The 18,931-nt window shown below is 25.7% G+C and overlaps 4 protein-coding genes across 7 annotated transcripts; 1 reads left to right on the top strand and 3 right to left on the bottom strand.

Annotated features, from left to right (window-relative positions):
* Nucleotides 1–826: 826 nt before the first annotated feature.
* On the bottom strand, nucleotides 827–4,176 carry LOC126898434 (uncharacterized). Its single transcript, XM_050672442.1, has 4 exons — nucleotides 3,230–4,176; nucleotides 3,024–3,154; nucleotides 2,400–2,546; nucleotides 827–1,339 (listed from the first exon to the last, which is right to left on the bottom strand). The coding sequence occupies exons 1-4, from the start codon at nucleotides 3,930–3,932 to the stop codon at nucleotides 1,229–1,231; spliced, it is 1,092 nt and encodes a 363-aa protein (XP_050528399.1). The 5' UTR covers nucleotides 3,933–4,176; the 3' UTR covers nucleotides 827–1,228.
* A 2,451-nt stretch (nucleotides 4,177–6,627) lies between these two features.
* LOC126898430 (replication protein A 70 kDa DNA-binding subunit-like) lies at nucleotides 6,628–8,906 on the bottom strand. The gene has a single exon (XM_050672433.1). It carries the CDS (start codon nucleotides 8,628–8,630, stop codon nucleotides 6,819–6,821), a length of 1,812 nt encoding a protein of 603 aa, XP_050528390.1. The 5' UTR covers nucleotides 8,631–8,906; the 3' UTR covers nucleotides 6,628–6,818.
* Nucleotides 8,907–10,560: 1,654 nt separating this feature from the next.
* Nucleotides 10,561–14,495, bottom strand: LOC126898433 (general transcription factor IIF subunit 1). The gene is made up of 10 exons (XM_050672441.1): nucleotides 14,323–14,495; nucleotides 13,571–13,705; nucleotides 13,391–13,510; nucleotides 13,157–13,327; nucleotides 12,884–13,011; nucleotides 12,695–12,799; nucleotides 11,612–11,738; nucleotides 11,300–11,553; nucleotides 11,034–11,163; nucleotides 10,561–10,971 (listed from the first exon to the last, which is right to left on the bottom strand). The coding sequence occupies exons 1-10, from the start codon at nucleotides 14,370–14,372 to the stop codon at nucleotides 10,710–10,712; spliced, it is 1,482 nt and encodes a 493-aa protein (XP_050528398.1). The 5' UTR covers nucleotides 14,373–14,495; the 3' UTR covers nucleotides 10,561–10,709.
* Nucleotides 14,496–14,723: 228 nt separating this feature from the next.
* On the top strand, nucleotides 14,724–18,931 carry LOC126898428 (translation factor GUF1 homolog, mitochondrial). Of its 4 annotated transcripts, none has more exons than XM_050672427.1 (10): nucleotides 14,724–15,060; nucleotides 15,150–15,504; nucleotides 15,583–15,851; nucleotides 16,170–16,409; nucleotides 16,564–16,691; nucleotides 16,748–16,885; nucleotides 17,334–17,548; nucleotides 18,258–18,386; nucleotides 18,442–18,525; nucleotides 18,726–18,931. In XM_050672427.1, the coding sequence occupies exons 1-10, from the start codon at nucleotides 14,783–14,785 to the stop codon at nucleotides 18,858–18,860; spliced, it is 1,971 nt and encodes a 656-aa protein (XP_050528384.1). In that variant the 5' UTR covers nucleotides 14,724–14,782; the 3' UTR covers nucleotides 18,861–18,931. The 4 variants fall into 4 exon arrangements, 2 of the variants coding, with proteins under 2 accessions (XP_050528384.1, XP_050528385.1); XM_050672428.1 differs by having other exon boundaries at nucleotides 17,334–17,552; nucleotides 18,262–18,386; XR_007702258.1 differs by lacking the exon at nucleotides 18,726–18,931 and having other exon boundaries at nucleotides 18,262–18,386.

The following is an 18,931-nucleotide window of genomic DNA, read 5'->3' as shown; positions in this document are numbered from 1 at the left end:
GTGTCTAGATTAAGAAATAGAGATAAAATACACACGAATACTTAAGCTACTCATGCAATAAAAATAAATATTCTAGTTAAGATTAATAAGGAAATTTAATTTAATTGTTAAAAAAGAAAATTAAGTTAAGCATGGATAAAAATACGAATATATCAAAATCTATGTCTAAAAAGAAAGGTAACAAAAATAAAATAATACAACTAACATCACAGACGGTATTGAAACACATCCATTAATCAGAAATTAATGGAAAACTCCAGGGGCAGTCAGGACACTTGCTCCATAACGTTGGTTAGAAGAAAGAGGAAACGCGTGCTCTCCACACATAAATAAAATAATTAACAGAATTCTGCTCATTACATAAATATAATAATAAAAAAAAAAGAAAATACCCAGTCTCCGAAGAGAACCATCTAATGGTCTTGGTGTTTGCCGAAAAACCTGAAAAAATAGACTAAATGATTTAGTCATGTTATGACGAGAGAAGAATTGGTATCTGTGATAACAGTTATGGAAATGAATATTGAAGGAAAAAGAGGTAGAGGAAGACCAAAAATGAGATGGAGGAATGTTATTGAAGCGATATGAGGACGACTAATTTTATGTTTAGATGATGTAGGAGATCGTGTCAAGTAGAAGTTTAGGATATCACCGTAAAAAATGTAATTAGGTTAAGCTAAAATATTTCCAGAACTAAAATTTTTTTTCAATTTTATCAACAATTTTTGAAAATTATGATTATTTTAAGGAAACTAAATTTTTAATGTAAATATATATATTACATATAAATCAAATATATATTAAAAAAGCATTGCAGTAAAAATAATTTAAGATTTTTATATATTTAATATAAATAATGATAAAAAGTTAATTACACAAAAGTTAAACTATTCTTAACATAAACAAGTTATAATTAAAATATAAAAAACATTAATTACATTACCTATCACCAAATACTTAATATTTTCTCTATAAATTAATGATATGTTCTTAATTAAAGTATACATACCCTTTTATTGGGAAGGAAGTTATACTTCAAATAATACTTAAATTAATTAAGAACCACGAGAAAGGACGGAAAAAATTTACCAAAATAGGTTTTCATATACATTAATATGAACTCTCGTTTACTTCTTTGAATATATAGTATGAATGAACAATTAGAATTCATTGATGAAAGTGTGTAAGTCCATTTTGATTATACTCTGTACTTTTAGTATAAAATTAATCACAAAATAATTTTACGTTTACGAGACCATCGTTCATTAAATTCTTGTTGTGTAATGTCTGCAAATAATGGACCATCTTGTAATTCATACTTTGCTTCATTAAGCCATTCCTGTAATAAAAAATTATATTTCAATACATTTTTAAGAAATTTTATTTTATTATTCATTTATTAGTTTAAATAGAAATAATTATAATAGAAAATGAATACCTACTAAAAAAATCAGTATATATTATATATGTACTTTTTAATTTATAAAATTCAAACATTTTATGCTAAAAACTTGAAATATAAATTTTATGATTAATATGATAATTATTTTTAAAAAGATTAGTGCACACACCCAATTCCAATTAATTTTTCATTAATTTACACCAATCTCTAGGTTTTTAAACTTTTGCTGTTTTTTAAGCACAATTTTGTAAAACACATTTTGTGTCACCATATTTCAACACCCTGAACAATGATTAAGAAACAAAACTTTCCTCTCAAAAATTGACAAATTTATCCATATTTTTGTATATTTTTAGTAAATAAATAATAAATTCAAATAAATTGCAGAATTTTAGGATTTTTTACTTCGATAATAGAATTGGACTTCTTATTTATTTACAATATTTTTTTATCTTGTAATCATAGTATTTGGTATTTATTTATATCTTACAACAATATCGGGTCTTAGATTAATTCAGATTTAGAGGCATGATTATGATATTATCTTTTGTAAACATTTAGGTGAAGAAACAGTATTACTATAATTAAGTGCAAGATGCGCACAAAGGACCAACAAGTCTAAGAACATGGCAGTTTTTGCCCACTCTCTAACAGCTAAAAATAGAACAATATCCACAAAACATCAAACTACAAAAACTACAAAAAATGAACAATTTTATGAACATTCTTTAATGATGGTTAATATAAAAATAAAAGTTTAAATTATAAAGAAATGAAAGCAAAGGTTTAAAACAAATAAACAATAATTTAGTCAACTTGATTAAGACACTTAATCTAACAAAGAATTATGTAATTTTTTTTAAACTTTAACTAATATGATTACACAAAAATACATACTGCAAAAGTTTATTTTAACCTTAAAATTAACTAAATCAAATATTTAAAGGAAATTTTTTTAAAAATGTTGAGCTAATGATAAAAAAAACAATTAACTTACATCATTATCTCCCTGTGGTGGAACTATATTTGTAATATTTAAATCTGAAGGTCTAATAATCTGAATATGATTAATAGTATACAAGTAAAACATTTGAATTCCTATAGGGTCCATACCAAATGTAACTGCATTATTACTTATACACCTCTAAAAATAAGAAACATATTTTATTATTCTCAAGTATTATAAACATAATGTTCATTTGTTTAAAACTTATGTATTACCATTATCTTGTTTAAACACTACATTAAAATTAAAAAAAGTATTTTTAGTAGCAAAATTAAAAATAAAAATACATTTAATGACTATAAAATGTTGATATGCCTTTTTATAAAATAAGAAAATTTTAATTTTATATTAATACAAAAGTATACTACTAAATATAAGAATGATAAAAATTAAAAACTCAAAGTTAAGAATTGTATAATATAAAAAAAAAAGATTGTAATAATTCACAAAATTTTTATGTGAAACATATATATATAAACATGATTTTTTGGTTGAAAATTGAATAATTTTTTTATTTGTTTTAATTAACTTTTGGAAAAGAAGGAAAATTTGGTATATTGCCTTTGAATGAGAAAGCATCAATGTACAATTCTATGTTCATAAAAATAATATTACCTCTTGATTACTTTTCCTTCTATTCGGATCAAATAAATAGGACAGTTTTTGAGTATGAAATAATGTACAGCCATATTCATCTACATTATCAACAGCTTTAATAGTTCCCTCAAGACTTCTTAAATATCCATCTATCAAAGAAAAAATATTAAATTATTAATTAAACAAAATAAAATTTTAAAACATCAATTTTTTAAAAATATTACCTAATATTATATTAACATCTCCATTTTTTTCAATATTACAGGAGTTACCAATTGCTTGCATTAAAAATTTGAAAGTTATCCAATTGAATAAAGTGACAGAGTTAGCATCCAAAAATTTGTTGCCACCTTTTATCTTCAAATATGAACCAATGTAAAAATTTTGCTTATTCTCTGTTTCTAATATGTTAATTAAAGATATGATGTTATTGTGAATTGGCCATATATTATCTCTAATAATAAATAACCATTTATATTTTTTTGAATATGAGTTATATATAATATTCATAGCATGACAAAAGTGTTCCCATTGCTTATCAATATTCTTAGTCATTATCCAATCTATATTATCTTCAATTATATAAGGATTATTTTGCCCGACATAAACTATTTTGGAACAGCTATCATTTTGTCTCCAGGCATTACGTTGAGCTAAAGCATTGTCTACATCATCAATAAATATTACACATAGCATGGATACATTCTTAAAATAGGCTGAAGAAGAACTTTTCTTGGTAAAGTTCAAGAAATAGTAAATTCTTTGATAATCTGTTGCATATTTTTGTTGAGACAAATCAAAATCATCATAACTTTTTAAATATGTAAAAATATAGATGAATCCTATACCCAAAATAAATCCTAGTACGAATGGTATTGGCGACATCAGTAAAAATGATCGTCGCCGTCCATTACACCAAGATGTCATTGACTGTCAATAAATACAATGACAATATACATAGTCACATTTTATAATCTTAAAAATTATTTACGCTATTATTTCATTTTTTCAATTCCTATTTAAAATTGCGTAGGATATTAATAAAAGAAATTACAACTATTTTTTTTAGGTACAATTGATTGAAATATTAATAGTTACAGAATTCAAAAAACGTCACTAAAATTTTGGTTCAAGTAAAAATCATACACACCGTATTTATCATTCTATCCGCTGTATAAGATTAAATTAATTATGATATAATTTAGTGATAACTCATATTTACAGATTTACGCATGTTCAATGTTGTCAGATGTACGTTTAGTACGGTACATATACGGTTATTCTCAGCAATGTGCAGAGTACGGTATTGAATTCAAATATGTACGTAATTATGCAGTTAAATTGTTTTAATATTTTTTAAGAAAAATAAATCCTTAATGGTTTGCAGATCATTATAGCTTTTTAAATATGTAAAAATATAGATGAATCCTATACCCAAAATAAATCCTAGTACGAATGGTATTGGCGACATCAGTAAAAATGATCGTCGCCGTCCATTACACCAAGATGTCATTGACTGTCAATAAATACAATGACAATATACATAGTCACATTTTATAATCTTAAAAATTAATTACACTACTATTTCATTTTTTCAATTCCTATTTAAAATTAAAGATAAGATAACTTTTCTGTGACTATATACTACATAAATAAACTAAAATTTGTCAACTTACCTTAAATGATTAATTAATTTATACTCTGCTATATAGTCAGTAGACGTTGTTTTACCAATAAAATATGATGATAATTTATGAATAGTAGAATTAACAAGAAAGTACAATACTATAATTATCATATATGTCAATAATTTATTGCTAATCTTGTTTATTTTATGAAATACTTTTATATATTTTTAGTATAAATATGTGCCCATTTTATGTTCATTTTGAATTAAGAGTTATATAAAAAAATTTTTTGTTATAATATTACATTTCCTTTATATGTTCTTTTTACTAGTATACAATTTATTTACTTTTTCAACTAAAACTAATTTTATAAGTTATTGAATTATAAAAATAAATAATTATTTAATTATGAAAACTAAATCATATTTTTATAATAAAGCTTAATAGGTTAAAAATTTACTAAATTAAAAAAAAAATGTTGGTTAATATAGCTTAAATAAAGTTAAAATTTCAAATTTTGAAGAAAAAAAATTGAATTTTAAATAGATTTGTTATAAATTGGGACACTATGTAAATTGTACACATGTACAGAATAGGAATATGTACTTGAAAATATTTTCATATGTTAAGATTACAATAACAGAAAATATTTACGATCGCTCAATTAAATTTAAGGCCCACCGCACACCAGAAGAGCAAGCTGCTTTAAACAGTGTTTGCACTATACAGCCTAACTGTGTAGTCAGCCTAACACAGTTTTGTTAAAAATAAAACACAGGGAATTACGCTACAATTATCACTATGTAAAGTGTATAAAAAGTGTTGATAATAGTGTCCAATCGAGTGATGATGATGTGAAAAAAAGGTGGAAGGAGTATTTTGAAAAATTACTGAATGAGAAGTACCCAAAAGAGACATTAGAGGATATCTCGTAGAATGAAGGACTGGTAAATTTAATTAGTGAAAAGAGGTATGGGAGGCTGTGACATCAATGAAAAAGAATAAAGCAGTGAGAACAGATGAAGTGCCAGTAGAAGTATGGAAAATATTAGGCGGAGTTGGCGTAAAATGATTGAAGGAACTTATAAATAAAATCTTATTAGAAGGGAAAATTCCAAAAGAATGAAGGAATAGTATTGTGGTGCCGATATTTAAAGATAAAGGTGACATACAGGAGTGTGGAAATTATAGAGGCATAAAGCTTATGATTCATAGTAGATAAGAGAATAAGAAATGAGACATCGGTATCTAAAATCTAGTTTCGATTTATGCTTGGTAAGTCAACAATGGAGCCAGTATTTTGTGTGAAGCAACTAATAGAAAAGTTTAGTGAAAAATAGAAAAAGTTGTGTATGGTACTTATAGATTTGAAAAATGGAGAACACGAGGTAGGTGAAATGAGAAGTTCAGTGACAATAGGCGAGAACGTAATAGAAGTGGAAAGTTTTATTAGATGATGTGGAAGATACTGTTAGGTGGATGTTTAGTATAAGCGTGGTCGACAACAAAACTTTTTTTTTCCCATTCTTCTAAAACGTGTGGAGTGTACCATATACAAATAGCAATTGAAATGTTATATGCACATATGAGTATACTATATGTGCATATAGAAAACAAATTTTAAGTTGACTAAAACAAAAATGATTAACGATGTCGAAATTTACCACAATTATAAATCGTATTTTTTTAGCGTATTTCAATAATCTATACAGAACGAGTGTATTTTATTTTATTTTTAAAGCAATGTCTTCAACTAGATACAATTTGTGTTCTTTTGACGTAATGTTAAAAGAAATTGGTCCGGTAAGATCTGAGAAATAGTGGCGACAGAAAAAAAATACCACATCATAGTAAAATTAATACCATCTCAACTTCGAATCGAACGTAAAAAAAATCAATAAATCATAAAAAGCTTTTTTAGTTAGATAAATACTAAATAATATTTAATAAAAATATGTAATCAATATATTTAACATAAATTTGACACATCATTGACATTTATTTGGTAAATGACCTATATACAAATACTGACATTTTATAAATTAATATTACAATTCTTTAAGTTCATGTTTTAAGGCATAAAAAAATTTATTTTATTTCATAAATAACATTTATAAAATCAACATATTGTGTTTTAATAATTAAAAAATATTTTATACATCTTGTATATTAAAATTAATAAAAATTACATTGAAGAAGTACCCATTCCACTAAGTCTTTTAATATCAGTTATCAATTTAGAAGATGCAAGTTTGTAATCAACAGGCTTCATATTCATAACTGATACTTTTAATCTAGTTTCATTATTATAAGTCTCTAATTTAGCTCTTACTCTTGTTTCAAACATCTTGAATATCTTTTTATGAATAACATTGTTATATTCTTCTTTGTCATTGTCATATAATTTACCTAGTTCTGATGTATTTATTCCTAATAATCCTTCTCCTGCTTCTTGAAACATAGTTACCCATTGACTACTAGTAGTATCACACAGCTGTGCTTGAAGAAGTAATCTATATTTGAAATTTTCAGACTCGTCATTACATTTTTCACAACGGTAAGTTCCATCATTTCTGTCAATTACTTTTTTTTGACAATCAGCCTTTGGACATGCTTTGTAAAGTGCAGAATCACCTTTTATGAAGACTAAATATGAGTACATACTGTAATAATCAGCTTTATCTCCACTGCCAAGCTGAGCAATTTGAGCACTTTTAATAGTATGAAATTGTGAATTAGTTCCACTTTCAGAACGTGTAGATATACTATTAAACTCTACTGTTGAAGGAAGAGCATCATACCAACCTCTTAAACGATGAGAATCTTCAATATCAGGATTAATCTGAATTATTGACGATCCCATTAAAGACAATGACTTACTTCCCATAAATTCACGTATTTTACTTCCTTTTATTGCTACAACAGGCTGTAATGAGCCATCAAATTCCTCTGCAAGATTGTCCCAAAGAGTTACAGTTACAGAACTTAAAGACTGGTCTACCAAGGTAATGTCTCTTTTTCTCAAATCTTTTTTTGTAGTCTTTGAAACTAGATTTACAATATCAGATGTATGTTGACACACTCCTATAACATCAACCATACTATCAATATCTAGATTCTTAATTACATTTAATGAAATAAAATTAAATTTCATAGCAGGCATTTGAGTGTCATCAAAATCGTGGCAAGGAAATATTTGTGTTTCGCCATTAAGAGTTAATTCATAATCATTATTCAAGTTAGTATACTTTTTATTGGCTGTTTTAACAATACCCTTAGTAATAAAATACACCTTATTCACTTCAATCATATCATAGAATTTATCACACTCATTGTTAAAAGCAGTAGCTCGTATTTCACCATGTTCATCTACCAGGTCCATACTAAAGAGTTTTCCATCTCCTCTTTGATTAGTCCATGTACGAATAGCTGATTTGTTCATGATTCTTACTCTAATAGTCCATTTATTTTGATAAGGACTCAATGAATTTAATGGATGAATAGCATCAATATTATTTTGAAAGTTATTATTCAAGTTACTAGACTGTGGTTTTATTGGTGAAACTTTTTGATTAGTTGATACTTTAGTTGAAACAGAATTATTACTAGAAACTGCATCAATAATTGGTTTAGGATCACCAATTTTTAGGCCAACGTCACTTCCCTTTACTAAAACTGATATGTCCAATAGAAGTAAAACTTGTTTATTACTTTTTGTACGATCAGTAACATTGCTAATTATATGACGTTTTATTTTAATAATAGCAAAATCTGAAAGTTCACCAGATGATACCATACCATTTAATTGAGACGCTAATAGAGCAAAAGAATTGTGATTCAAACCATCAGAAATAAGCAAACGATACCTCTCGTCAGTACCAGATGCAGCAATTTTTCTAGAACCAAGAACTTGCATCACGGGTTCTTTTACTTCTTCATTATTCATTAGGGCTTGTATTGAGCCTTTACTTAAAATGGATTCATAATTCATTCCCATAATTGATGGATATTTTAAAAGATGTTTCAATAACAAAAACTTAATTCTTAAAATGTCTCTCTACACAAAATAATCGTTTCTTCTCATATAGATCGTAGCTGCCCTCTATCGTCTAAAATTGGTTTTCTCTCAAATAATCCTCACCTGGAAGAAATGTTCAGTTTTTTGACAATTGCAATTGTTTATCATCGATCGTTACAATTTCTCTATAGTTTTACGGAGTTAGTCATCTTATTCGGTATCTTTTGCAACCCTTCAGCAATTTTTTCGTTTTTAGGATTTTTCGCGTTTCACTATTTTCAAAATTCCATGGAGCCTAAAATAAAAAGGGTTGCCCCAACGTGCAGAGCTATCACGATTTGTGTTCCCGCCATTTAGTTCTTATCACTAAGTGCGTTGTAATGATGTATAGATAAGGAGACCAAACTTGCAATTGAAAACCGTCCTGTGAATTATCGTATACTTAAATATTATCAATCTGCGCATCGAACATACGTTAATCTACTTTTTGGTTGTTTTAAGCTTTAGTAATGGATTTTTATTTTGTTTTTAAATTTTAAATCGACGTTTGATATAAAGTTTATCAGCTATAAAATATCCGTTGACATCAGTTTATTCAGCGTAATTTAAAATTCATACTATATAAATAATTATAGAACCATGTTCACCAAATAAAATTTTGTAAATGTAAAGTGTATCAAAGATATTTGTCTATTATTGAAATCTATATAATTAGAGGAAAGCGGGACCAGATGGTACTTGAGACAAGATGACCAGCATAATTTTTACATTATAATATCATAAATATTATTATGATATATTGATACATTACAGAAATTACTAATATAGTTGTTTGCTGACGATATAGTGTTAATAGGAGGAAATTAATCAAAGACTAGAAGTATGGAGATCTGTTCTTGAAGAAAAGGGTTTAAGAATAAGTAGAAGTAAGATAGAGTATATAGAGTACGAGTTTAACAAAGGAGAACACGAGGTAGGTCAAATGAGGAGATCAGTGGCAATAGGCGAGTGCGTGATTGGAGAGGTAGAAAGTTTTAAGTATTTACGTTGGATTTAAGACACAGTATTAAGTGCGGGTGGTTGAAGTGCCTGGCGTATTATGCGATAAAATAATTCCATTGAGGCTGAAAGGTAAATTCTACAAGACTGTAGTGAGGCCAGCTATGATGTATGGTTCAGTGTTGGGCGGTTGATAAGAAAGTAGAGCAGAGATGAGAATGCTTAGATGGATGAGTGGAGTGACTAGAGAAGATAGGATAAGGAACGAGCATATAAGAGGGAGTATAGGTGTAGCGTCAATTGTGGATAAGATGAGAGAAATAAGACTCAGATGGTTTGGTCATATTATGAGGAGAGAGGAATCGGAAGCTGTAAGAACAGTTATAGAAATTAATGTTGAAGGAAGAAGAGGTAGAGGAAGACCAAAAAATAGATGGAGGGATGCTATTGAATGCAATATGAGGACAGCTGATGTGACCTTAGATGATGTAGGAGATCGTGTCAAGTGGAAGTTTAGGATAAGGGTGGTCGACTCCAAGTAGTTGGGATTAAGGCGAGGAAGAAAACTTTTAAAAATTGCTCAAATAGTCATTATCATTTAATCAAATTTCCATTAAACGTAGTTTTAATAGTTTTCTACTTTTTTTGTTGTCTCATCCTTGTTAGCTATAATAATTTTATTTACTCTTTTAGCTGTAAAATGTAAACATATTGTTAAAAAAATTTAAGAATATTCTTGGTAATTTTTTTTGTGTGTGAATTTCACAATCAAATAGCAAAACTAGAGTTGATTTTTAACCAGTCAGAATCTTTTGTGGTTAATCTATTAGATTTTAATGTGTCAAATGGTTAAATAAAATAACAAAAAAACATAATTTTTCTAATTTTACTTCACAATTAATAAGTTTTTTTAATTAAAAAAAAATAAGCTGGGTTATAATTTATAAGTTATTAAAAATACATTTTTTTATACCAAATACATTTTAATATAAATAGCAAATATTTCAATTAATAAGTAAAAAAGGCAGTTACAACTTTTTATAATGATTGACAATTTTTTCAAACATGTTTTAACGACAAGTACATTTTATTTTTAATATTTTTTCTCTCTGGATTGATTTTTTTCAACAACAAAGCAATTATGCTAACCAGCTGATCTGAACTTAAGTTTGATCGATTTTTAAACTTCGAAACTAGTTGAGTAGTTGTAATTGGTTTTCGTGATAAGTAACGCCGAACAGCTTCTTCAGTAATACCGTGTGTATCAGGCATAGTTAATGCAGAAAATTCTAATTTTAGTTTCTTCTTAGCTGGCTCAGCACTAAAATAAAAATAAAATTGTGTTTTTTTAAAGTTATTTAAATTTTTTTTTTTTATAATTACCTTAAATTATTTGAACTTGTACTCAATTGGTCTACATTAGTCTCTTTATTTCCATCAGAGCTTAAAGGTCTTTTTTTAAGCATTTCATTTTCAATATCTGAGCTATCTACAGAACTATCACTGTCAGTATCTAGAAATATAAAATTTGAAGTTATAAAATTAATTCTTCATAATATTTTTAAGATTGATTATTCGATCAATAATATTAAAAATCTATCATAAAATTAAATAAATTTTTTATAGGTACAAATTTAGAAAAGTATTACCAGACTCTTTTTTTGATTTTTTGTCTGATTGTTTTTTCTTTTTTTTGCTAGGTGTTGCTTGTTTTGGTTTATTTTCTTCTTTTTTTGCCTTATCTTCTTCTTCTACATCAGTATTATTTGCAATTTCTTTATTTTTTTCTTTTTGTTCTTCATCCTCATCTTCATCTTCATCTGATGTCAACAGACTTTTCAATGCTTTTTCTTCAGATACACCTTGCATTTCTTTGGTAACTTTTGCTTCATCATCTGATACTCTGTACAAATATATTAATATTTATAATTTATTTTAATACAGTAAAAATTAATTATTACTCATCCGATGAATCCGATATATAGTCAAGTTCTCTCCCTTCTTCATCACCATCATCACTTTCTTCAAAAGCAGATTCATCAGAACCTTTAGATTTTTTTTTTGATTTAGGTTGATTTTTATTTTTCACTAAAATTTAAACAAATGTTAACTGCTTAATTAAGATTTTTGATAAGTTTATATCAACATATTATCACACTATGAGTACTCAAGTGAAAAAACTCAAGATTAATAAATCAAGTAAAGTGTTTTTTTATGATAAAAAAAACACCCTTTAAAATACAATAGTGTATTATGTTGTATCTATAAAACTATAATACTAAATAATATTGTTTATAAATTAAACTACAAATTTTAAAATGTGATTTACTCAAATCCCATATTATAATAATTTATATTTTAAGTTGCTACACTAGAATATTCACAGTGTGATATGTTAATGTTTGGGTTAATATTACATATTGATCATTGAAGGAATAATATTTAGTAATTACAAATGGAGTATTCTTTTAATACTAGACATCAAATTTTTTTTAAATAATAAGTTTTTTGTAATTTTTTTTACCTTTTTCAGTTACATATGTATCTCCATTTATCTGTTATAAAATAATTCCATCACTTATATCTATAAAAGTTTCAACTTTATTTTTTTAAATGGCAACATACATATTTAATTAACTGATAAAATAGAAAACGATCTAACTAAAAAATTGATTAATTAATAACAATTTTTGATCAAACACTTAATAGCATTTCAAAAATAAAGGCTAAAGGTGTAAAAAGGATGTTGTTATTTTTATTACTAGTAATTTCTCAGCCAATCCCATCCTCCCGCTAAGGTGAAAAATTGTGAATAACATACAAAGTTTATTAAACCAAAAGTTGTTATTAACCAGTCACTTTTTTAATTAGATAAATTTATTTTTATAAGCTAGTTAAATATGTATGTTGTCATTTAAAAAATAAAATCAATACACTTATAAGATATAAAGGATGCAATTATTTTATAACAGATAAATGAAGATACATATGTAACAAAAGATAAATTCACAAAAAAAGTGTTAAAAGAATCACTTTGTACTTACATTTTTGTTTCTTTTTACTCTCAACTTTTTCTTCATCTTGTTCATCATCATCAGATTCTTCATCTTCACTATCAACCCAATCATCCATTTCAGAAATTTTAAGTTCTAAAAATTAATTCATTATAAAATTTATCATATCTCTAAACAATTAACTTCGTTTTTTTTATAAATATATAAAATGCAGAAAACCTTTGCTTTTCCGGTTTTTTGCTCCTTTTTTTCCCTTTCCTTTTTCTTCTTCATCTATTTCTTCATCTTCTTCATTTTTCAGTCTTTTTTGCAACATAAGATTAAAATGGTTCATCACCTTATTGCGTCTGGAAAATTTATTTAAAAATCTAAATAACTGTACAGAGTGATTCATTTATCATGTATGACATAATTAATCGAAAAATAAGAATAATATTGATAATTTTTCAATCACTCTGTATAGTAAAAAAAATATCAATTATTTAAACAAACCTTCCGAACTCTTCTTCTGCTTCTTCAGCAGAAAGTGTTTTATAACGTTGCACTGGTTGGAAATTATACCACTCCTCTAATTTATGAGCATTAATTATGCCATCTGATCCATGTGTAAAAACATAATATGATGAATTATCAGTTATACCACCTTCACGAACACCTCTAAATCTGTGATATACATTTAATAACACAAATTAAAATGTATAAAAACAACAAATAATCTTTATCTACTTTTTTCCTCCAACTTTCAAAATCCAAGGACTAGATTCAGAAACTTTTTTATTCCCACCATATCTTCTTTTTCTAGCTTCTTGTCTGGCTTCTCTACCAAATTCACTACCAGCTCCAAATCTAAAAAATATTTATAATAATTTATAATTAAAATACACATCAACATAACTTAAAAAATACTTTGGCATATCTTCTTCCTCAATTTTTCCATCTACCTTAACAACATCTCTTTCAATTTTGGCATGAATCCATTTTCCAAAATCAATATTCAAGTTACTATTAAATTTCATAATTTCATATTTTTTATTAGGTAATCTGAAAAATTTTCAATACGTTATATTTTTAAGCTAGTATTATATTATAATTAAATACTCAATGATTTTTCCATAACTAATTTTTATTAAATAATTTATAAATTCCAAATTTATAAAAAAGAATTTTGAAATTTTATGAAAGTCAAATTTTTAATGTCATGTTTTTATAATTACTTAACTGTTATTTTTATTCTACATTTACTATAAATTTTATTTTAATTTAATTATACAGTGGCATAGCTAGGTTTTGCTTAAAGACATTTTTTTTAATTATCACATACTTTACTACCACCTATGATATATTACAGTAAATAGTAATAATTAGCAGATTGAGGTGCTTAGCACTTTTAGCCCCTCTTGATAACGCCACTGTAATAATAAATAAAATACAAGAAAGTTTCATTAAATTTTAGGTTAATATTAATAAATCAATTAAATAATCATTAAATAAAAATGTATCTAAAAGAGATACTAAAGCTTCACAAAAATATTTAACCAAAGCAAGAAATTTTTTTAAAGAATGGGTCAAATATCTGTTTGTAATATAATTCATTTATATTTTTATATAATTAAATAATTGTATCAAATTAATAAGAAATTTTACAAAGAAAAACTTACTTTGGAATACGTAACGAAAACTCCTGGGTAGTTACAACTGGTTTCTGCATTTTTTTATTACTATTATTACTAACAGCCTAATATTAACAATTAATATAAATAATATCTATAATATCCAAAAAATTACATTGTACAATGCAACACAAGCAAATAATGAATTTGCATTTGTGGATAACAATAAACGAAAATATTTGTGATAACAAATAAAATAATGTTTACCGATATTGTTATTGTGTCATGATAGTAAGTTTTATCTTATCTACGATGTAGAACTAAGTTTAACCTTCTTTCAGAACTAAGTATGTATTTTGTAACGCCACCGTTTATATTTCATAAAATTTATAAATTATTCGATATTTCTTATTCATATAAAAATGAAATTATATTCTTATACNTGTAACGCCACCGTTTATATTTCATAAAATTTATAAATTATTCGATATTTCTTATTCATATAAAAATGAAATTATATTCTTATACCTTAAATTTTTCTAAATTACGACTGCTAAAAAATACAAAGCTTTCTTCATTAGTTACTTGTAAACATCGATTTTTTTCAAAAGAAAATGAAAATGATTTAGATATTCCAATGAATTATCATGATGTACCTAGTCAAAATATTAGAAACTTTAGTATAATTGCCCATGTTGATCATGGTAAAAGCACACTCGCTGATAGGATTTTAGAAATAACTAACACCATTAACATTGAAGATGGAAAAGCACAAATTTTAGATAGGTAATTAATATATAAACATATATATATATATATATACTATATATATATATATANATTCTATGTAATGTTTAAAAAATGATTACTATTAGACTTCAAGTAGAAAAAGAAAGAGGCATTACTGTCAAAGCTCAAACGGCATCATTATTTTATAAAAGCAAAACAAATGATCAGTTATATTTATTAAATTTAATTGATACACCAGGACATGTAGACTTCTCAAATGAAGTATCTAGGTCTTTATCAGCATGTCAAGGTGTTGTACTACTTGTTGATGCTAATCAAGGAGTACAAGCTCAAACAGTCGCTAATTTCTACTTAGCATTTTGCCAAAATTTAGTTATTATTCCTGTATTGAATAAGGTTGATTTAAAAAATGCCAATCCAAAAAAAGTAGAAGAGCAATTACAAGGTTTATTTGAAATCAAACCAGAAACAGTTCTCAAAGTAAAATGACATAAATTAAATTTATATATATATATATTATGTATATTATATTTAGATTATTTTTATTAATTTTAAAAGATATCAGCAAAACATGGAACAGGAGTTGATAATTTATTAGAAGCAATAGTTTCAAGATTGCCTGCTCCAATAACTGATCGTGAAGCATCTTTTAAAGCTTTAATATTTGATAGCTGGTTTGATAAATATCGTGGTGCTGTAATTATGATTTTTGTACAAAATGGGAGTGTAAAAGAAGGTGATGTCATTGTATCAGTTCATTCACAAATAACTTATCCAGTTAAAAATGTTGGAATTCTTCGACCTACAGAACATATTACTGGCACACTGTAAGTTTTATTGTGAACTTTATATTTATTAAAAATTGTTTTTTTTTAATTTATAATATATATATATATAACTTAGGTTTATTTATGACTCACTTTAAATATAAATTAATCTATTTATATTCATCCCATTTACTACATTCTGCATTTAATAATAATTTTTATTTATTATTTAATATTGTTGTTAGTTTTAATAAATAATTGATATTTTAATCTTATAACTGAGGCACCTATACTAAAGAGATCAATGTGACTAAAAATTGGGAAATGATTCTTTTCAATGCAGTTAATTTTCATAATTATTTACATCAAACTGTGTAGAGTTGGTGGTCAAGTAGGATTTTTAACATGTAACATGAGATCAGCAAAAGAAGCTTGCATTGGTGATACATTGCATCTTAAAGATAAACCTGTTGAACCATTCCCAGGATTTAAGCCAGCACAGCCAATGGTTTTTGCTGGACTATTTCCTATTGATCAATCTATGCATGGTGAAATGAAAAATGCTTTAGAACGGTTAACATTAAATGATTCTGCTGTGAGCGTTGCTACAGAATCTAGGTAATATTAATGGTGATTTATATTGCATAATAATTACTTTATTTCATAATATAATTATGTATTAATGAAATTAATCATTGAATTTTTTTAATGTAAAATATATTTAAAATGTTAATTTCAAACTAAAAACTATAAAATATATATTTTTCTTTAGTGCTGCATTAGGTCTTGGTTGGCGATTAGGGTTTTTAGGCTTATTACATTTGGATGTATTTAGTCAACGTTTAGAACAAGAATATAATGCTCAAGCAGTGATGACAGCTCCTAGTGTTACTTATAAAGGTATTTTTCTAATTAAATTTTCTAGGTTATCTATTAATTTTTTAAACTTTTAATAGCAAGGGTAAATTCAAAAAAAATCATTGATAAGTATGGAAGCAATGAATTCTTTTTTTCAAATCCAGTAGATTTTCCTGACCCAACTTATATTGAAGCTCTTTTTGAACCTATTATTTTGGGAACTATCATAACACCAGGTAAATTTTCTTAGGTATATTTCTGTAGTTTATATTTTAGTGCCTATTAGAATTATTTTAGTATAATCATGAAATGAATATTTTTAAGTAATTAAAAATAAAGTAAAATTGAAAAAATATATTAAAAACATATAAGAACTTTCCTATAATAAGTGAATAAATTTCAAGTTTTTAATAAGCGCTCCTAAATAACTGGTAAATACTTTTTATTGGAGTTTAAAAAACATCACATTTTTGTATTGGTCATATGTCAGTCTTTGTTTTCTAACACATATTTTAGAAAATAAATGTTTCAATTTACATTTTTCTTACTTTATTTATTGTATCTTTTAAATGTCAAAATAATTTGTTGTAATCCTAAAAAAAAAAATGAATAAAATATACTAGTTCTTTGTAACTCAAATTCTATGTACCAAGTTGAAACATACTCATGGCTCTTTAATTATAGATCAATACTTAGGAGATGTGTTATCATTGTGTATGGACAAACGAGGCATTCAAAAATCTTCAACCAATATTGATGATACAAGAATTCTTTTACAATGTTATTTACCATTAAATGAAATTGTAGTTGATTTTCATGACACCTTAAAATCTCTGACATCAGGATTTGGTAGTTTTGATTATGAAGATCATGGATATCAAGAGTCATATTTAACGAAAGTAGGTTTGTATTCAATAGATATTTAAATTATGCAGTGTCAAAAGAGATCTAATCTTTCATATTTTCTATTTTGGGTATAAAATATTTTTAATTTTTAGGGGGTTAGTGGGTTCAGGTGGCCTTAATAGTTTAGGGCCATCAGATTATGTTTTGGTAACATTGTCTAATTTTTTAATTTTAATATTTTTGGCGTTTGATTTTTATCTGTCTTTAGTATTGAAAAATTTTAAGTGAGCCTACACAAAATTTTTCATGTAAGGAATTAATTTTTTAGTGATTTTATGTTACATTTTGATTTAACACATTAAGTTGGGGAAAAGTGTTCCTCCTTGGATACAATTTATCAAAAATATCAGAAATTCAATTTGAATACAAATTATAAAGAAAGTATAATTTATTTAAAAATATTAGATATTGAGTCTTAATTTCATTTTTAATAGTAATAATTTGAGTTTTTAAATAATTAATTCTGTGTGTTTATGAAGTTTTTCAAATTGAGTTAAAAGTGGATTGGATTTCTAGTTCAAATGATTTTTTATTTTTATTATTACATACCATATCCTAACCAAACCCTACCCTTCAGACTCCTCGTTTGGGCTCTCATACTTAAAATTTTTAAAATGTTTTTATAAATGCTCTGAGATACGCAAATTGTAAAAATGGCCCAGATAACGTTAGATAATAATAATACTAATAAATGTAATTTAGATAGATATTTTACTTAATGGAAATGTTGTTGAAGAACTTGGCATGATTGCTCATGCTAGTAAAGCTGTAAATCTTGGAAGACGAATAGTGTTGAAGTTAGTAGAATTGATTCCTAGACAACAGTTTCAAGTAACTTAAAATCAATTTTATATATTAGAATAAATAACTAATCATTATTAAATAGATAGCAATCCAAGCTGCAGTTAAAGGAAAAGTAATTGCTAGAGAAAATATCAAACCATTTCGCAAAGATGTGACATCGAAACTGGTATAATAAAATTATTTTTTCTTTATTCATCTAATTTTAGATTAAATGGTAAATTATGTAAAAAACTTACATGTGTATATATATTTGGCCTTAGTAAAATTGTAAATTCTATATTATTACTAAGATTTTTATTGTACTAAATTTATCTAGAAAAAAGATTAACGTCTTTTTTACTCAATTAAATATGTTTTTTTATTTAGTGTGGAAAACGAGGTGGAGATATTACTCGAAAAATGAAATTATTAAAACAACAATCTGAAGCTAAAAAAAAAATGAAAATGGTTGGCAATATTGAAATACCACGTGATACATTTATCAACGTTCTTAAAAGATAAAAACTTGTTTTAAATAATTATTTGCGTTTGTTAAACACTATTTTGTTATTCAATAAAAATGTTAAGTGAAT

Source organism: Daktulosphaira vitifoliae, unplaced genomic scaffold (genome assembly GCF_025091365.1).
Source record: "Daktulosphaira vitifoliae isolate Bord-2020 unplaced genomic scaffold, ASM2509136v1 Scaffold_2, whole genome shotgun sequence".
NCBI lineage: Eukaryota > Metazoa > Arthropoda > Insecta > Hemiptera > Phylloxeridae > Daktulosphaira > Daktulosphaira vitifoliae.
The sequence above is the reverse complement of the archived record's forward strand: the minus strand, read 5'-3'. Positions and strand labels throughout refer to the sequence as shown.

Coding starts and splice junctions, on each gene's coding strand:
- LOC126898434 (XM_050672442.1), bottom strand. CDS start 3,932: ATGACATCTTGGTGTAATGGACGGCGACGATCATTTTTACTGATGTCG. Junction 2,547..3,023: donor GAAGGAAAAGTAATCAAGAG/GTAATATTATTT, acceptor TCTTATTTTTAG/AGGTGTATAAGTAATAATGC. Junction 1,340..2,399: donor CACCACAGGGAGATAATGAT/GTAAGTTAATTG, acceptor TTTTTATTACAG/GAATGGCTTAATGAAGCAAA.
- LOC126898430 (XM_050672433.1), bottom strand. CDS start 8,630: ATGGGAATGAATTATGAATCCATTTTAAGTAAAGGCTCAATACAAGCC.
- LOC126898433 (XM_050672441.1), bottom strand. CDS start 14,372: ATGCAGAAACCAGTTGTAACTACCCAGGAGTTTTCGTTACGTATTCCA. Junction 13,511..13,570: donor GAGGAAGAAGATATGCCAAA/GTATTTTTTAAG, acceptor AATATTTTTTAG/ATTTGGAGCTGGTAGTGAAT. Junction 13,012..13,156: donor GCAGAAGAAGAGTTCGGAAG/GTTTGTTTAAAT, acceptor TAAATTTTCCAG/ACGCAATAAGGTGATGAACC.
- LOC126898428 (XM_050672427.1), top strand. CDS start 14,783: ATGAAATTATATTCTTATACCTTAAATTTTTCTAAATTACGACTGCTA. Junction 15,505..15,582: donor AACCAGAAACAGTTCTCAAA/GTAAAATGACAT, acceptor TAATTTTAAAAG/ATATCAGCAAAACATGGAAC. Junction 17,549..18,257: donor AAGAGTCATATTTAACGAAA/GTAGGTTTGTAT, acceptor AATGTAATTTAG/ATAGATATTTTACTTAATGG.